At 43.6% G+C, this 17,908-nt stretch overlaps 1 protein-coding gene across 5 annotated transcripts in view; it reads left to right on the forward strand.

Annotated features, from left to right (window-relative positions):
- The window catches only part of KANK4 (KN motif and ankyrin repeat domains 4), a 95,435-nt gene that overhangs the window by 56,697 nt on the left and 20,830 nt on the right, over positions 1 to 17,908 (forward strand). For all 5 annotated transcript variants that reach the window (XM_040408098.1, XM_040408096.1, XM_040408097.1 and 2 more), the window contains 3 exons: positions 3,546 to 5,177; positions 9,938 to 10,049; positions 10,792 to 11,004. In XM_040408098.1, the coding sequence (XP_040264032.1) occupies positions 3,546 to 5,177; positions 9,938 to 10,049; positions 10,792 to 11,004 (1,957 nt within the window). The remainder of the gene's footprint in view (positions 1 to 3,545; positions 5,178 to 9,937; positions 10,050 to 10,791; positions 11,005 to 17,908) is intronic.

Below are 17,908 nucleotides of genomic sequence, written 5' to 3' on the forward strand. Positions count from 1 at the left end.
TTGGCAGAACTAGCTATTTTGGTTTTCCAGTTTACATCTGGAAGATTGAAGTCTCCCATAATGATAACTTCCCCCTTCAATGTCATTTTAGCTATTTCCTCAACTAGTAGATCATCTAATTCTTTAACTTGGCTAGGTGGTCTATATATCACACCTACACGAGTTACCTTATGATTATCAAGCTGCAAGGTAACCCAAACTGACTCTAAATTGTTCTCGCTAACTTGTATCAAATTAGATTTTATGCTATCTTTCACATACAGGGCCACCCCTCCCCCTTCTTGCCTTCTCTGTCTTTCCTGTATAGAGAGAACCCTGGTATTGATATATCCCAGTCATTACTCCCCTTGAACCACGTCTCAGTAACAGCTACTACATCTATATTCTCAGATGCCATTATAGCCTCAAGCCCATTTCACCCAGGCGGGGCTTGGGTGAAATGGGTTTGTCGTAATAGTAAGGGGAGTGTCTTAAAATACCAAAAACGTGCGCCAAATGTTTGCCACAAAGTAAGCCAACTAATAGGTGGATAAATCGCCGAAGAAAAGCCAATCGCTAGCAGTCATGAAGTTCTCATTTAAAAACTGATGCTGTTGCCTGTGATTGGCTGGTATTTTATAATTGATAGGTCCCTTTAAGGACAGACAGTGTGTCCTGAAATAATCTAAAAGAGCCAAATGATGTATCTTGTACCTCCGCTGCTTATTAAATCTATTAATCTAATTCTGCTGCTCGGGTGCATATACCAGCCGCGCTGCTTGATTAATTACCTTTCTTAAAGCAAATTTGCATTTTCACTTAACCGTTTTTTCGGCCTCCGTAAAATGGGTCATCGCGTACAAAGCAAATGTTTTCTGTATTAATGGGGACAAAGCACAACAAGAATTATCGAATGGATGTGACTTTTAATATAAAATGCAGTAATTGGTAGCATTTCTGTAGAATAATGTCTAGACCAGTGATGGCGAACCTTTGGCACGGCTTCCAGAGGCGGCACTCGGAACCCTCTCCGTGGGCACCCGCACCCTGGAAAATGTCTGGGCGCACTATGGACAGCACAGGCAGAGCACTGAATGTAGGCAGCTATTATAGATAAGTGATAAAGTACATGGAAGATAGACTATACTGGTATTCAGGTTAAATTGCAGTGTTGGCACTTGGCGATAAATAAGTGGGTTTTGGGTCTCTAAAAGGTTCGCCATCGCTGGTCCAGACTGATAATACTGTATACCCTGCAAACAGGGATTTATTGTTAGCCCATTAAAACTTTAGCATCTCCCATTGTAGTTCAAGGGGTTTTCCCACTAAATAGGGAACCGCCAGTGATCAGCTATGTGGGTGACCACACCTTTCCCCTACAGTGGCCGCTACAGGAGACATGTGGTATTACATGGTGCTCATGGTGGCGGTCATGTATTGCATGGTTGTGTTGAGTCCTCCAGAGCAGGGGCCACTCTTTGCAGCTATCCTCTCTGGCTTATAGAAGGCTGTCCCCAGCAGCAGACCTTCCTCTCTGTGATGTCCATATACCATTATATGGCATATATTTCCAGGGGTTCCCTAATAGGTAAAACTTTAATATAAAGTCCCGAACTTAAGAATTACATTCATGTCCAGCCAACATCTTAGCATTAGTGCTGGGTGTCGTAGTCATGCGTGCCACCAGAACATCCATTCCTGAGAAGATGGTGGCAAGTACTCAGCACTGGATAATCGACCAATTATGGTGAATGAGCAAAGACTTTTTCTTTAAGGGGCTAAGACAAGGCCTTAATAGAACTATTACCATAATATCATGCACAATCATTAGATATAACTTTTTATAGTAGGTCTTTAGTAGATCACTGTGCTACGTAATAAGCTGAGTCACTGTGTAAATACGTTATATTACTTACCTTGTATTGATACGGAGTTACATCCTGTATTATACTCCAGAGCTGCACTCACTATTCTGCTGGTGCAGTCACTGTGTACATACATTACTTATCCTGTACTGATCCTGAGTTACATCCTGTATTATACTCCAGAGCTGCACTCACTATTCTGCTGGTGCAGTCACTGTGAACATACATTACTTATCCTGTACTGACCCTGAGTTACATCCTGTATTATACCCCAGAGCTGCACTCACTATTCTGCTGGTGCAGTCACTGTGTAAATACGTTATATTACTTACCTTGTACTGATCCTGAGTTACATCCTGTATTATACTCCAGAGCTGCACTCACTATTCTGCTGGTGCAGTCACTGTGTACATACATTACTTATCCTGTACTGATCCTGAGTTACATCCTGTATTATACTCCAGAGCTGCACTCACTATTCTGCTGGTGCAGTCCCTGTGAACATACATTACTTATCCTGTACTGACCCTGAGTTACATCCTGTATTATACCCCAGAGCTGCACTCACTATTCTGCTGGTGCAGTCACTGTGTACATTTATTACTTATCCTGTACTGATCCTGAGTTACATCCTGCATTATACTCCAGAGCTGCTCTCACTATTCTGCTGGTGCAGTCATTGTGTACATACATTACCTATCCTGTACTAATCCTGAGTTACGTCCTGTATTATACTCCAGAGCTGCACTCACTATTCTGCTGGTGCAGTCACTGTGTACATACATTACATTACTTATCCTGTACTGATCCTGAGTTACATCCTGTATTATACTCCAGAGCTGCACTCACTATTCTGCTGGTGCAGTCATTGTGTACATACATTACTTATCCTGTACTAATCCTGAGTTACGTCCTGTATTATACTCCAGAGCTGCACTCACTATTCTGCTGGTGAAGTCACTGTGTACATACATTACTTATCCTGTACTGATCCTGAGTTACATCCTGTATTATACTCCAGAGCTGCACTCACTATTCTGTTGGTTATTATGGGAGGTTGTGGACAGACATACCCCTAACAGTTTAGCTGACTTCTGTTAATGAAGGGGGGGGGGGGGGGCAGTTAATTCTTCCTATATGTGATGTACAGTGCATGGTGTTAAACAACACTTTCCAGAATGTAATTCGACACAGCAAGATCTACGTAGACACTGAACAAGCAGGGATGCTAGGATATCTTAACTTTGAAGCAAAATTGTTTCCAAATATAGAGAAAAGCAGCTGCAGGGATTTCATTTTATTTCTTCTCATGCCTAAATATTTTTTGCACATAATGGAAAAAATTTGGGGCGATAGAGATGTATTTTAGGTGTGGAGCTCGCAGCCACTTATATAGTGTTTGAACCTTTGCTGCTGTTTTTCTCTCATTCCACCTTATGAGCAGACAATACTAAGAAACATTGATTTTTCCAGTCCAAGAACATGTAGTTTCATGTCACTCCTGCACTGAGCCTGTGCTTTATGTGCCCAATATTCAACCCATGAATTCACTGGGGACATGTGGCATCACTAATGCATGAGACAGTAAACGCTGAACAGGCTGGAGGTTGGTTAGGACCATTTTAATGAGTGTTTTAGCATTTGCCATAGAAGATTCTCTGAGAATATTAAGTTTTTCTCATTTCTTTTTTTCCCACCAAGGAGAAAATGTTGCATCAAAGGAAGATCTAAAGAAAAAACAGGTTTCCTATTCTGTAGAGACACCTTACGGGTTTCACCTGGATCTTGACTTTTTGAAATACGTGCATGATATTGAAAAAGGGAATACCATCAAGAGGATCCACATCCACAGAAGAGCAAAACAATCCAAGTTTAGCACGCTGCCTCGTAATTTTAGTGTGCCTGAAAATGGGTCACAGTCCTACACAGCAGCCTCGAGCAGAACCTGGAGCCCCAGTAGCTACAGAATTGATGCAAAAGACTCTCAGGTGTTTTCAGGAAACGACTCCTCCTTACGCTTGAGGTATGTTCAGGAGTTAAACTATCGGAGAAAAGACATTATGAGTGATGCCACTTTGCAAGAACTGGCACCTGAAGATTTTAGCGGCTTCAAAGATCGCCCGCAGTTTGCTCGAGCTTCTAGTCTTCCAGCTAGCCTTCCACAAAGCACAATGTCTTCAGATCAAAGCAGCTATTTCAAGGTGACACGAAACCTCGGTCGTTTCAGTGACAGCCGTCTGGGCTCCTCGGAAGAGCCTGTAAGTCCATCTCATATCCAGTCCGACAAACAGTTGGCAGCTGCCTTTAAAAAGATCAAGGAACTGGAAGAACAGATAAAAACTATTCCAGAACTGCAAAAAACCATATATGTGCTCGAAGGAAAAAACAATAAGTTAAATACCCAACTTAAGTCCCTTTCTCAATTTTTGGGGAACATAAAAGATCAGGAAGGTGCAGACTTTTTGGAAAGCAACACAAAATCTGAGAATTTGGACATCGGAAATGGAGAGGTCAATGGACAGGTCAGTTATGACAATTTAAGTGACTCGCCATTCTCAACCATTAAACTGCAGGTTTCAGATTTGACCAAACGCTTGGACGACCGGGCCAGGGAGGTCCACAATTTGAGGGTGTTGGTTGAGAAGCAAAGCAACGAATTGAAGGCCAAGGATGTATATATTACAGATTTGACAAAAACGCTGGAAAGCGCGGAAGAAAGCAGAAGAGAAGTAAGTAGTAAACACTATAGAGACATGGCGGTCAACACTGACGAAGAAGAAGTTGAGGAGAAGAGGGAAAGTATTGATAAAAACACCTATGCCAATATAGGTGTTGAGACTCATTCAGTAGGCTGTGGCGTCCTACCAGGAGATCTGGATCAACTGCCAGACACTGATCATAGTCTGATGGCGTCCAACCAGGAGGACAACACCACAGTCCAAGATAATATGTTAGCTGATGATAATGTTCAAGTGGAAATAGAGGAAGTTACTAAGGTTGATGGCAAAGAAGGTTCACCCCAAGGATGTAACAATAATAGAGCCTGCGATTATGAAGACCCCACCAATATTAGGCATTTACCCACTGTCCATCAACCTCCCGCAGATGCTTCCATAGGACAGTACGTAAAACGAATCCAGGATCTTCTACAGGAACAGTGGACTTGTCTAGAACATGGATATCCAGATCTGGCCAGTGCCCTCAAACAACCAGCTAACAAACTCAGCTCCATCCAGAACCAACTAGTCAATTCCCTCAACTTATTGTCCTCAGTTTACTCCACACAGACAACATCAGAGCGGGAGAATTTCAAGCCTGAGAGCCAGCAAGCAGGTCAGTAGAGGCGGCTAAATTATTTTTTAATGTTTTGGCAACATTAAAGAAAAGATCTTGCTGATTTGTGGTCATAAATCACGTGGAGAGCCAGTGATGACTTTCTTGGCTGTTTCTAGGAATGTAAAAAAAAAAAAATCCTATAAAACGTTTTTTCATTTTTCTCCCAAATTGTATAGATCCAGTACATCTTATCTCCCCAGTAATAATTTTTACCTGACAGGCCAGTGACGTGACCGTGGTGAGGGGCGCTTGTTTATTTAGGATTTCCTGCCTCACAGTCCTACGTCTTGGGGAGTCTCACTATGGACGTGCAAAGATAAGCCAAGTATGTGCCAAGCACTAATGCAGAGCTCAGAGAAGCAATGCACATTGGAGTTTCCTTTGGAGATTATATATATCATTAGAAGGACGTCAGGAATTGAAAGTTTATATACCGTAGAGGCCCAGGAGAAGAGGGGGCTCAGCCCACATTAACCCTATTGCGTACTCAGAGCATCTTTAGCAAACAAGTATTAGGAAGCGGCCCAAGGGTCATTTGCCCTTCTCTATTACAGTAGATAGATTGGGGGTGGACTGGGGCAGTGAGAACTGAGACGTTTTTGATGGGCCTGAAGCAGCAAAAAGCATGTGAACCCATTCATTATTTCTGCTCTGTTTACACCCTTGTGTCGTCCATGGTCATGTTTCGATTCTCCTAAAGAGGGGTTCACTTAAATGAGGCTGAATGGGTCAGACCCCAGTAGAGAGTATTCAGTGCAAAGAACCCTTCACTGCACACGAAGGGACCGTCTCCTGGTCATACGTGATCGTGATGCAACCTGCATCACCATCGCCCTGAGTATGTTTACACTGCTCTCCCTGTCACCTATATAGTGCCGTTAGCAGTTTTGAGGCTCAAACTGCTGACAGACTCCATTTTATAGAGGTTCTCCGGCCATTTCACTTAAGTAGATCATAATAACCTGAGGAAGGAAGCTCTTACTTTCCCATCCCAAGCACCCCAATATTGTTGTCCCAATGCGGTCTCTTCCACCCGATGTCCCGACCCGATATGGCCGCTTCTTTTCCTGTTCAGCTGCATTATAGTCAACAAGAAGCAGCCACATCCAGTTGGGACCCAGGTGGAAGAGCCTGCTAAGTATGCAAGCGCATAGGAAACTGACCCTCCGATCAGATACTGATGACCTATCCTGAGGGTAAAAGTCTCTGAAAGGTAAAGTCTCTGAAAACTCCTTTAAAAGTTGACCACATATATCAGTCCTTGTCCAATATTGGAATCTCAGTCTCATTATGCACACTAGTTTGGATTAGTTTTAATAGGAAAACAGTTAATTTAAGGTTATATTTGGAGTGTGGGAGGTAGTGGCATCACTAGCACCAGGCATTAGGGGTAAGTGTCCCAAGTTTCCTGGTCAGGATGGTAATTTATTCCTTAAATTTAATCTTTGCTATTTTACCATTTATGTCACTTTGCCTCCTTTTTACAGCATGCAGTGTTATAGAAACAGAAAGTTAGACAAACTGCAGCTACATGGCCCCCCTCTCCCCTTTCCCACGTCTGCCTTACTGTTTAACACTTGACACATGTTTAGGTGACTACAGAAATGTGTGAAAGCAGAAACAAACAATGCAACAGCGCTCTGCAAACACAAATAATCAAGTAAATACAATCGTGCCATACGCACTATAGAAAATGTCAAATGCTAATGCTACGTTGTAAATGTGAGACTCTTGGCAAATACATTTTGTACAAAATCATTTGTGCCTGTCCGCCAACGACAAGGTGATCTGTTGAGGACAGGAACCTAACACTAAATACTATCTTCACCGGTGCCATACTGGCCTCCATTAAATTCAGGGAATGCAGGTTCCACATGAATGCTGAGCCCACTCTGTATTTTACCTCTCCTGGTGCCAAACTAACCCCCCTTTCTTTCTTTGAGGAAAGGAAGGAAGGATAAGGGAAGAAGGAGAAGTAGATAAGGGAAGTAGGAAGGAAGGCTGATGGATGAAGGAAGGATGGATGGATGAGGGAAGAAGGAAAGCTGGAAGAATCAGGACAGAAGGACGGATGGATGGATGAGGGAAGAAGGAAGGCAGGAAAGAAGAGAGGAAAAAAGATAGGAAGGAATGAGGGGGAAGGAAGGAGAAGAGAGAAAAGGTTACAATAAACATCGAAAGGAAGGATAGAAGGGAAAGGGTTGGAAGGAAAAAAAATGAGGAGGGGAGAAAGGAGGACAAGGGGGAACATGACATTTCTGGGCAGATGTTGCCTGGTTGTTTTGGAACCCATCGCCCAAAGCAGCAGAAGTGAAATATTTGTGATGATCTCATATTCACGTTGTTGTTTGCAGGATATTTCATGTCTTGTTATAAATTGCTTTGTGACCGTTCTGCTCTTGGTCCTTGTCCCCCTTATTCTGCTGCTCTGTTACTCTGTATCGGCGCAGTAACTCTCATCGTGCCATTGTTTTATCTAGAAACTCGTAATTATGATTTCTGTAGGTTTTATCCTTGGATCTTTATCTCTGTTTACAAGATTCACTTTTTCTGAATTTTGTCCAGAGGACGCGGTTAATCATTTGTCGAGCCCCACCTCTATCACCCGATCTCGCTGACTCGCCTCCTCCCTTCTGTTTGTATGGTAAATCGTCTGCGTTGTGTAGACTTCTTGGTGGAATATGGTGGATGCTGCCAGATCGCTCTGTAACTGCATGTACCGCAGTGCACTTTTCTCTTCAGTGCATTCTGCCAGCTCCCTGCTGTGCAAATCTAATATGAACATTTTATAGACAGCGCTTGCCTTTTAAGGCAGCAACATATCCTGTTTAAAGGGAACCGTCACCCGGACAGATTTATTAAAGGAACACTCCAGCAAGAACTGGCACACCGCCTAGAGAATGATGGTGCATGACTTCTATCCTAGGTGGTCTTTGAATCCCTGTGTCGCGATCCACCTCCTCAGCGCTTATAGTACACATAACACACTGCTGCAGGTTTTTCTGGAACTTTTCTTTAAAAAAAAAAAAGATAGCACTTCCTGGTCAGGTAGCGTCACATGATGTGTCATATGATCTCTCTTAGCCAGTCAGTGGCTCTGAAAAGGATCATGTGATATCCTGTTCCTTTAGAGGCGTGCATGTCACATGATTTTCTTCAGAGCGGCTGACTGGCTGAGAGAGATCATATGATACGTCACGTGACTCCACAGAACCAGAACATACTTTCTGATCACACCGCGACAGCCAATGGATCCCATCGTATAACGGGTTCTGTTCAGAGTCCCATCGTTTTGACTGGAAAAATATAACTGCGTGCATGGCAATTCTTTCTGTAAAACCTGCCAAGACCACCGACGGAGGCTGTGGACAGCAGCGTGAAAAGCCTTAGGGTATCAGATGCACGTCCCCCGGGCGAGAGTTCTGCTCTCTAATTTATGCTTTAATTTAAAACGGACCATCAGGTCCAACGTTTGCAAACTGCAAAGTCTGAATGTAACCCACAAATGACTGACAGCTATTGCTGAACAGGAAAGGTACTGCTATAAGAGAAAACATGTAATACCTTATTGCAATAAGTCCTCTAGCTAATAGTGGGGGTCCCCAGCAGGGGGCGCTCTCTATGAAAGCTAAATGTCCTAATAGTTATTTTTCAAACACTTTGGTCTATTTATCTTATATTGAAATAGAAAAACAATCAGTCCAAGTGAAGGATAAACTAACCTCTGTCCACCCTGGACCATGAATATTTCATCTAATCCAGGAGGCTCGGGTCCCCAGAGGCTCCATTGAAGGCAGTAATAAGAATATATTACAGAAACCCCCCCACAATGACCTCATGTGCCCTGAAAATACTACTACTCCCAAGGGAGCTGTGGACTGAGCATGTCTGACCTGTGGATCCTAGTGGTCATGTACACTGGAGACCACAATAAATCAGCCAGTAAGAATCGCCCTATATATTGCAAAAATAAATAGTATAGGGGTCTGGCTCAAATTTTATGTAGAGTCCCATACTTCAGTCACGTCAAGAGCTGTATTTAAAATTCTGCTGCCTTGCTGTCCAAGTCTGCCAACACAATGCTGACAGACACCTTCCCACAGTTTAGCTAAGGTCATATAAGGCTCTGCACCCCGGTGTATATCCATTCAAGGCAAAGTGTCTACCGTAGTTACCCAACATGGAATGGCGGTCAATGATGTGAGTGGCCCTTCTGTTCATCTTGACCACCGCTCCATTCATACCAAGGGCACAGGAACCCTGTTCTAGTTTGGTCCCAGCAGTAGGATACCCACCGATCAGACACTTTTCCCCTATCCTGTGGACATCTTGGGACATCCCTCTGCACTTTGATTGACAGGGCTAGGCAGCAGAAACGTCATCACCCCTGCCTGGTCCTGTCAATCAAATTGCAGAGGGCGTGGTAGAGAGAGCAGAGCCTCTAGGAGTAATGGTAACGCCCCCATTGCTCCTAGAGGCTCATTTGCATATATTAAAACTTCACCTTTCTCAGCAATGCGGGCACATATGAACATGGGACCGACACAGATGCCTTCAGCTGCCAAGCGCACATGGAACAGGTCAGCCGGTGTCATAGGTACAAAACTGCTGACAGATGCCCTTTAAACCCCTTGATTAACAAGGCTATTCTAAACATTTGACTGTAGGACAAACCATGGTCCCAATCATCAGTCAAGTCTATTACAAGTGTCCTTCAGCTTCCCGATACCGATCCATCTCTGGGTTTCCCCATACAGAACCGTCTCCCAGAAGCCTGAAGTCTATAATGAAGAAGAAAAACAGCAGCTGCCGCTCGGCTGGAGACGCCCGGGCTAAGAAGAACCTGCAGTTTGTTGGGGTCAATGGTGGGTAAGCATCACAGAGGAAGCACCCAATGCCAATGTGTCAGCAAATGTCATTTCATTGCTAGGGTTCAGCTAGTTAGTGCACTGAAAAGACCCGAGGCAGGAGGAGATAGAGCTAGGATCCTTAGTTATTATAGGGTATGATTTTATAGGAAGGTCAGGGTAACACACGTGGTGGAATTTGTACATAGCAGATCTTTGCCTGTGTTGCATGCAGATTCCACCGGGGTGAATATAACGAGCATTTCTGTATTTTTCATTTTCAAAAGAATCTGCACAAAAAGTCCACAGCAAATGCATCATGACTGAAGTTGCCCGCAGGCCGTGGTTAGCTGTGGAGTTCCTCTAGTAAAATAGGCAGCAGAATACAGATCCATGCTTGAGAGCGAGATATTAGGAAATTTCATTCACATGCCACGTAAAACTTCTGCACGGATTTTGACCCGCAGCTCGTCAGTTATGTCGTGGGTGAAATCCTGGGTGAATCCTCGCCACAATCCACATGAAGCACAGGCGAGTTCTTGTAGCAGGTTCATTGCAGAGTGATCCTCGGTGGAGAACTGCCTTGTGGGCACATCCCTGATTCTTCTGTACGTATTGTGGACATTACAGGGCAGTACAGCCAAGATTTAGCGGAAGTAACATAATATCACAGTCTTGGGGATCATTACTGTAGATTTATAGAAGCAAAATGTGCACTGAAGCTGAACAACCTACGGACATTTAATCTCATCTTGTGTCCATAGTTATGAAACAACATCCAGTGAGGATTCCAGCTCTGAGGACGATGAAGACAGCTATGGTGAGAAGACAGAGATAGCCGCATGTTCACAGGATGGAGATGATGGTGGTGATGGTCACACGGACAACACGGTCCCGCTAGAAACTGGATATGCAGAAGAAGAGTTATCGGAAACTCCAGGCCCAACAATATCAGAGGCTCAACAGTATTTGCAGAGGTAAGAACGCTTACCATTAAAGCTAATGTTCCTAATTTATCACCCTTTACAGTATGGACTTAATGTAATGTTGAGTCACTTTGCAAATACATTACATTACTTATCCTGTCCGTATACTCCAGAGCTGCACTCCCTATTCTGCTGGTTCAGTCACTGTGTACATACATTACATTACTTATCCTGTACTGATCCTGAGTTACATCCTGTATTATACTCCAGAGCTGCACTCACTATTCTGCTGGTGCAGTCACTGTGTACATACATTACTTATCCTGTTATGATCCTGAGATACATCCTGTATTATACTCCAGAGCTGCACTCACTATTCTGCTGGTGCAGTCACTGTGTACATACATTACTTATCCTGTACTGGTCCTGAGTTACATCCTGTATTATACTCCAGAGCTGCACTCACTATTCTGCTGGTGCAGTCACTGTGTACATACATTACATTACTTATCCTGTACTGATCCTGAGTTACATCCTGTATTATACTCCAGAGCTGCACTCACTATTCTGCTGGTGCAGTCACTGTGTACATACATTACTTATCCTGTTATGATCCTGAGATACATCCTGTATTATACTCCAGAGCTGCACTCACTATTCTGCTGGTGCAGTCACTGTGTACATACATTACTTATCCTGTACTGATCCTGAGTTACATCCTGTATTATACTCCAGAGCTGCACTCCCTATTCTGCTGGTTCAGTCACTGTGTACATACATTACTTATCCTGTACTGATCCTGAGTTACATCCTGTATTATACTCCAGAGCTGCACTCACTATTCTGCTGGTGCAGTCACTGTGTACATACATTACTTATCCTGTACTGGTCCTGAGTTACATCCTGTATTATACTCCAGAGCTGCACTCACTATTCTGCTGGTGCAGTCACTGTGTACATACATTACATTACTTATCCTGTACTGATCCTGTATTATACTCCAGAGCTGCACTCACTATTCTGCTGGTGCAGTCACTGTGTACATACATTACTTATCCTGTACTGATCCTGAGTTACATCCTGTATTATACTCCAGAGCTGCACTCACTATTCTGCTGGTGCAGTCACTGTGTACATACATTACTTATCCTGTACTGATCCTGAGTTACATCCTGTATTATACTCCAGAGCTGCACTTACTATTCTGCTGGTGCAGTCACTGTGTACATACATTACTTATCCTGTACTGATCCTGAGTTACATCCTGTATTATACTCCAGAGCTGCACTCACTATTCTGATGGTGGAGTTACTGTGTACATACATTACATTACTTATCCTGTACTGATCCTGAGTTACATCTTGTATTATACTCCAGAGCTGCACTCACTGTTCTGATGGTTAAGCTCAGCTAAGCTGTTTTTGTACCCTAAGTTACGGTGCAAAGTCTCTGTTCACATTTGGATTGGTCAGTTCCATTATGGGAGAAGAAATACAAAATGAAAGCAGGGCTGGATCCTTACATGACAGACACCATTCCCCGTTCCTTAGATGCGTTGCTTCTCGGGGAGAACATGTCTGCAGTGTACCCCGTATTGGGGCTCCATACATCCGGACGAGCAGTACCTACTCCTCCACAGTACAGAGCTGCAGGACTCCATGTGCCGTCACGAAAGCACTGTCCAGATGGCCCTGCCATGTGCACACGGACTTCTTTTAATGGGGGACTTTTTTTTGGAGGGGGATTGTTATTTAACTTCATTATGTTAACATAGTAACATTTGTTGATGATGCTACGGGGTGAATGCCGCCTTCATACCGGCGAACGTCGCGCAGATCCGTGGAATCTGAACATTGTACTTTAATTCCATTAACAGCCGACTGCTGTGCTCCGGAGCTGCCTTTCTTTTCAGTCATTGTGTTTTCCATTATAATTTCCAGATGTGATATTCCGCACACACCCAGGCAGGGACGGGCGACCTTCAGACTACATTATTAAATACTTTGCCCAATCCTCTTACAGCTTTTACATACAATAACCCTTTCCGTGTCCGGCTCTGTAAATCTGGGTAGCAGACCCCCGAGAGAATTATTTGTGCAGACTTCTGTAGCCAAGCTGAACATTTTGGCTTCCGGGACTCCCAGTCCCTGCAGTGTGATGGTCTGCTGAATTTATGGTTACTGTTTGTTACATTGTATCTACATCATGTAACATAACTATCAGTCACATGACCACATAGCAAAACATTGAGCAGACCACCCCTGGTGACACTTACCTCTGCCCAAGAGACAGAGGGGTTTTTGGGGAGATATGTTGTGCTGCTGGGGCAGTAATTTGTGATGCCCTGTTTGGCTGTGCTGGCGTGGTATTAGGGCGTAACCCAAAAATTTTTTACTTTGTTTTTCAAAAAATGAGGGTGGTCAAAAAGTTGTGTTTTGGTTAGCAATTCACAATAATATTTACAAGAAATGGCAATTACATTGTTTAATGTATTTAATGTATGTGTATATGATGTGCTACAATATGGTATTGCTGGCCCTTCTACTTATATTGGCCCTGCCTTCTGTCAATTTAGACTTGACTACAAAATGGGGCCACTTTTTTTTATTTTTTTTAAGTGCCACGTTAAAGGGGTTATCCAAAGACTATAAAATGCCCCCCCCCCCATATGCCGGGCCCCTTACAATGAATATACTAACCTGGTTCCCCGCTCCGCCGCTGCTGCTTCTCCCCGTGCGTGGATGAAAACATCTGGTGTCGGTGGGGGTTTGTGATCGAGAGCAGACAATGGCAGACGAGGTCGAGCCTCCCTAGCGTCAGCCGCGACGCCTGCCATTGACTGCTCCCCCCGACATCGGATGTTTTCCTCCGCGCACAGGGAGAAGCAGCAGCAGCGGGGACCAGGAGCGGCGCTGGGAGCCCGGCATATGGGGGAGCATTTTATAGTCTTGAATAACCCCTTTAGGTTCCCTGTCCGCCCCTGTCTCTAGTTAGGAAGACCTGCTCTGGAGCACAAACTTCATCTCTAATAAGTGAAATGGATGCAGACTAGGCCTATTGCACACGACCGTATGGCTTTTTCAGTGTTTTGAGGTCCGTTTTTCACGGATCCGTTGTTCCGTCTTTTTGTTTCCTTTGTGTTTCCGTTTCTGTTCCGTTTTTCCGTTCCGTTTTTCCGTATGGCATATACAGTATACGGTAATTACATAGATAAAATTGGGCTGGGCATAACATTTTCAATAGATGGTTCAGCAAAAAACGGAACGGAAACAGAAGACATACGGATGCATTTCCGTATGTGTTCCATTTTTTTGCGGACCCATTGACTTGAATGGAGCCACGGAACGTGATTTGCGGGCAATAATAGGACATGTTCTATGTTAGAACGGAAAAACGGAAATACGGAAACGGAATGCATACAGAGTACATTCCGTTTTTTTTGCGGAACCATTAAAATGAATAGTTCCGTATACGGAACGCAAAAAACTGTCCGTAAACGGAAAAAAAAAACGTCCGTGTGCAGGAGGCCTAAGAACAGGCGTAAACTGTACAATAATTCTGTGCTCCTGTCTGTTTGCTGCTTTTATATATTTTTGGTCTCTCCGCTGTGGGGTTGTGAGCGAGGCTTTATTAGAAGACCACAGAAGATTTATGATACACGCAGAAGTGGGCTTGTGTGCCTCTTATCAGATGGCGGGAGAGAAGTTGCTGTAATCTTTGTTATTTCGCATACTTTTGTCGGCACGGCATTTATTTATTTACGTCGTTAATCAGCGGGTTATCTTGTTTTAACAGGAAATGAATATGAAATCATATCAGCTAGATAGCAGCAGGCCATTGTTTGCCAGCCAAATTATTACAAGGTCTTGTGGATTACGGCGATGGACTGCGACTGGTAGGACTTCCTCCAAAATGAGAAAAAAAAATGGCAGACATGAGGGGCTTTTTCAAGTCCCCTGTTCCCATGAAAATAATAAATAATGCAACTCTGTTTTCTTGAAAACCGACTTTCATAGGCTTAATCCTGTTGATTTAATCCTATCAGGCATTATGACTAGTATGATAGGGTTGATCCTTCTGGCAGGTGATCTTTAAGTATCACCCGCCAGCCCAGTAGCTGTACAGAAACATTTGGGAAGGCGTTAAAATTGCCTCCAAGAAAATCAATACATCCCACAGCAGAATCTAAGTATATTTCTATTCCTGCAGCTCCACCTTCTTGTCAGTTTTTGGGTTCAGGTTGCCTAGTAACCACATTTTGATATATGTTTGGTACTGAAGTAGCCCCAGTGAAGATTGCCTCATCGTGCCACACCTGCCTGTTTTATGTCCCTTATTAGCCGCTAGGCACTGGAGGTCCTGTGCCTAGGGCGGCACTTTGCAGGGGGTGGCACCAGGAAAATGTTTTTTTATTTATTTTTTAAACTCTTGACTCCCTCCCACTCAGAAGGACACAGATTGCTCAAGAAATCATGGACCCTTGGGGAAAAAAAACATAAGAAAGACAATAAGACTCCAATATTTAGCACAGTCATTCCATACTAATGGTTTCATTACTTAGTTTAGCAGAATCTTATTTTAGTTCAGGTTGCTTAGTTAACTGCATGTCTCTGTGTCTGGGCGAACACTATTTGAGTGCATGAGCATGCTAGGAGTTGTAGTTCTGCCACAGGTTAGATGACTATTAAATCAGGATATAGCTGCAATGCTGAAAGAGAAAGTGATGTCAGTGTTGAATCTGTAGGTTACTTTCATAGAAAGCAGATGTCTCGGCTGCATTACATAGTATCCACCACCTGCACAAACAGTCATCAAGAACTACAGTAATGTCACAAAAATATGCAGGGTCACACCGCCCGGCCCCACGGAAGAAAAGACACACACCGACCTATTGAAATTCCAGGACCGATTCATGATGAGAGAGGAGTCATTACCCGTCTGAGACATGCGCTGATGTGAGGGATTAGGCGTGACATCACCGTGCGGCGTACCTTAGTGTAATTGTGTACAATTATCACGAGTTACAAGAATAATGACTGCAAGGCGGCGGCCTGCTGCATAAAGCACATGTTATAGCAGGATATCGATTCATCTTGCTGCAGTCTCTGGAAACCGCCAGTTATGGTTCAATGAACTGTGATTTGGAGACTGTCAGTGATGGGTCTGAAATTCCTAGGGTCTTATTCACTGGGGAGGGTGGGTCATTTTTGAGGGACGTTCAAGAATTGAATGTTAAAAACTTGCCACATTAGCGCAATTACAAGGGCATGTAGACTTTTGCAACCTTTTATAAATTACTCCACTGTGTCTCAAAAATAATAATTAATAAAAAAAACTAATCGGCAGGTAGACTCTTGTAACCATCTCAGTGCACGTAAAAAAAATATGAAGCTACATTGCAAATAGTCTTGTGTATAGAGTTTCTAGGAAGACCTATGAGTCTCCATGGTTACAGACTACAAACAAACCCTGTGTAGTCTGATCCTCATGTGTAAAAAAATAAATAAAAAATCACGTCGACTCCTGCAGCCGTCTCCATGTTTGTCAGCCTCCAGTATTCTTGGAGATGATGCCACAAGGTTTTCACACGTGGATTTGGAAATTTTCTGCTGTTCCTCTCAAGGATCGGGGACTGTCGGTGGACAGCCATTTTTTGAGGTCTCTCCAGAGATGTTCCATTGGGTTGAAGTCAGGCTTTGACTGGACCACTCAAGACCCAGGCAGGAACTACGGGTCACAGAAGGAAACACCTTTCGGCCAGACTCGACTGTTTCTTATCCCCTGACCATTGAAGCTCCAGTGACGTCTACCCTTATGTGGACACCATGGCAGGAGGGGACTACAATATTCCATGCGGAACAATCCCAGGGTCAGACTACACATGGAGATGCATAGGTCTTCACAGGAGCTGTATACACAATTACTATTTGCATAGCCCAGGTACAGCTGCCTTTAATCTAGAAGGCGTTCAGGAATCTGCCGTTGGCTCTTTATAAATGGCGGATGATTATAATAAGAGCCATTTAAAAGCAATTAGAACCCGGTGATTATAAAGCATATTCTTACATGAATTGATTAGCTCTTCTGTATGTCCAAAATTTCCTGGGTTCCTTCCAGTAATTAGCCGGAGTGATGACTGTTGTAAATCTACATTTGTTCTTACCAAGAAGCAAGACAAATGAGATGAGAACCACTTCTATGGCGCGCCAGGTGCCTCGCTGCTTTGTTCGCGCCTTCGGCAGAACTCCCCCATTGATCGGTGCACAGCAGGTGGTATGTTCAGGGCAATGGGGCCAAATCATGTATTCTCAGGTTGAAAATACCCTCAAATGGGATGAAAATGGCTTTTCCCGTATCATTTAATTAATGTTAATTTAGAGCTGCTTGCATGTGTAAATGAGATGTACTTCACGGTGTATAGAGGAGCAGATGTATGGCACAAGGACAGGTTGTCTATGAACAGCGCCACTCTTATCTATGGGGCTGTGCGTGGTATTGCAGCTCAGACCCATCCCAGTAAATGCTGCAATACCAGGCACAGCCAGTGGAGAGAATTGGCGCTGTTTCTTGAAGACGGCAGCCTTGTTTTTCATCTCGTAGGGCTCATGCACACAAACGTATTTTCTTTCCGTGTACTTTCCGTTTTATACGGAACCATTCATTTTAATAGCTCCGCAAAAAAAAACAACTGAAGTTTCTGTGTGCATTACGTTTCCATCTGTCTGTTCCGCAAAAAAATAGAACATGTCCTATTATTGTCCGCATAGCACTGTTCTATTAGGTGCCTGCTGTTCCGTTCCGCAAAATACGGAATGCACACGGACGTCATTCATTTTTTTTGCGGAGACATCAAAATACATACGGTCATGTGCATGAGCCCTGATGCTTAGAGTATATACCAAGAAAAGTTTACACCATATATGTTAAAATGTTAAAAGATCGCCTTTCTGCGCCA

This window comes from Bufo bufo, chromosome 9 (genome assembly GCF_905171765.1).
Source record: "Bufo bufo chromosome 9, aBufBuf1.1, whole genome shotgun sequence".
Lineage (NCBI taxonomy): Eukaryota > Metazoa > Chordata > Amphibia > Anura > Bufonidae > Bufo > Bufo bufo.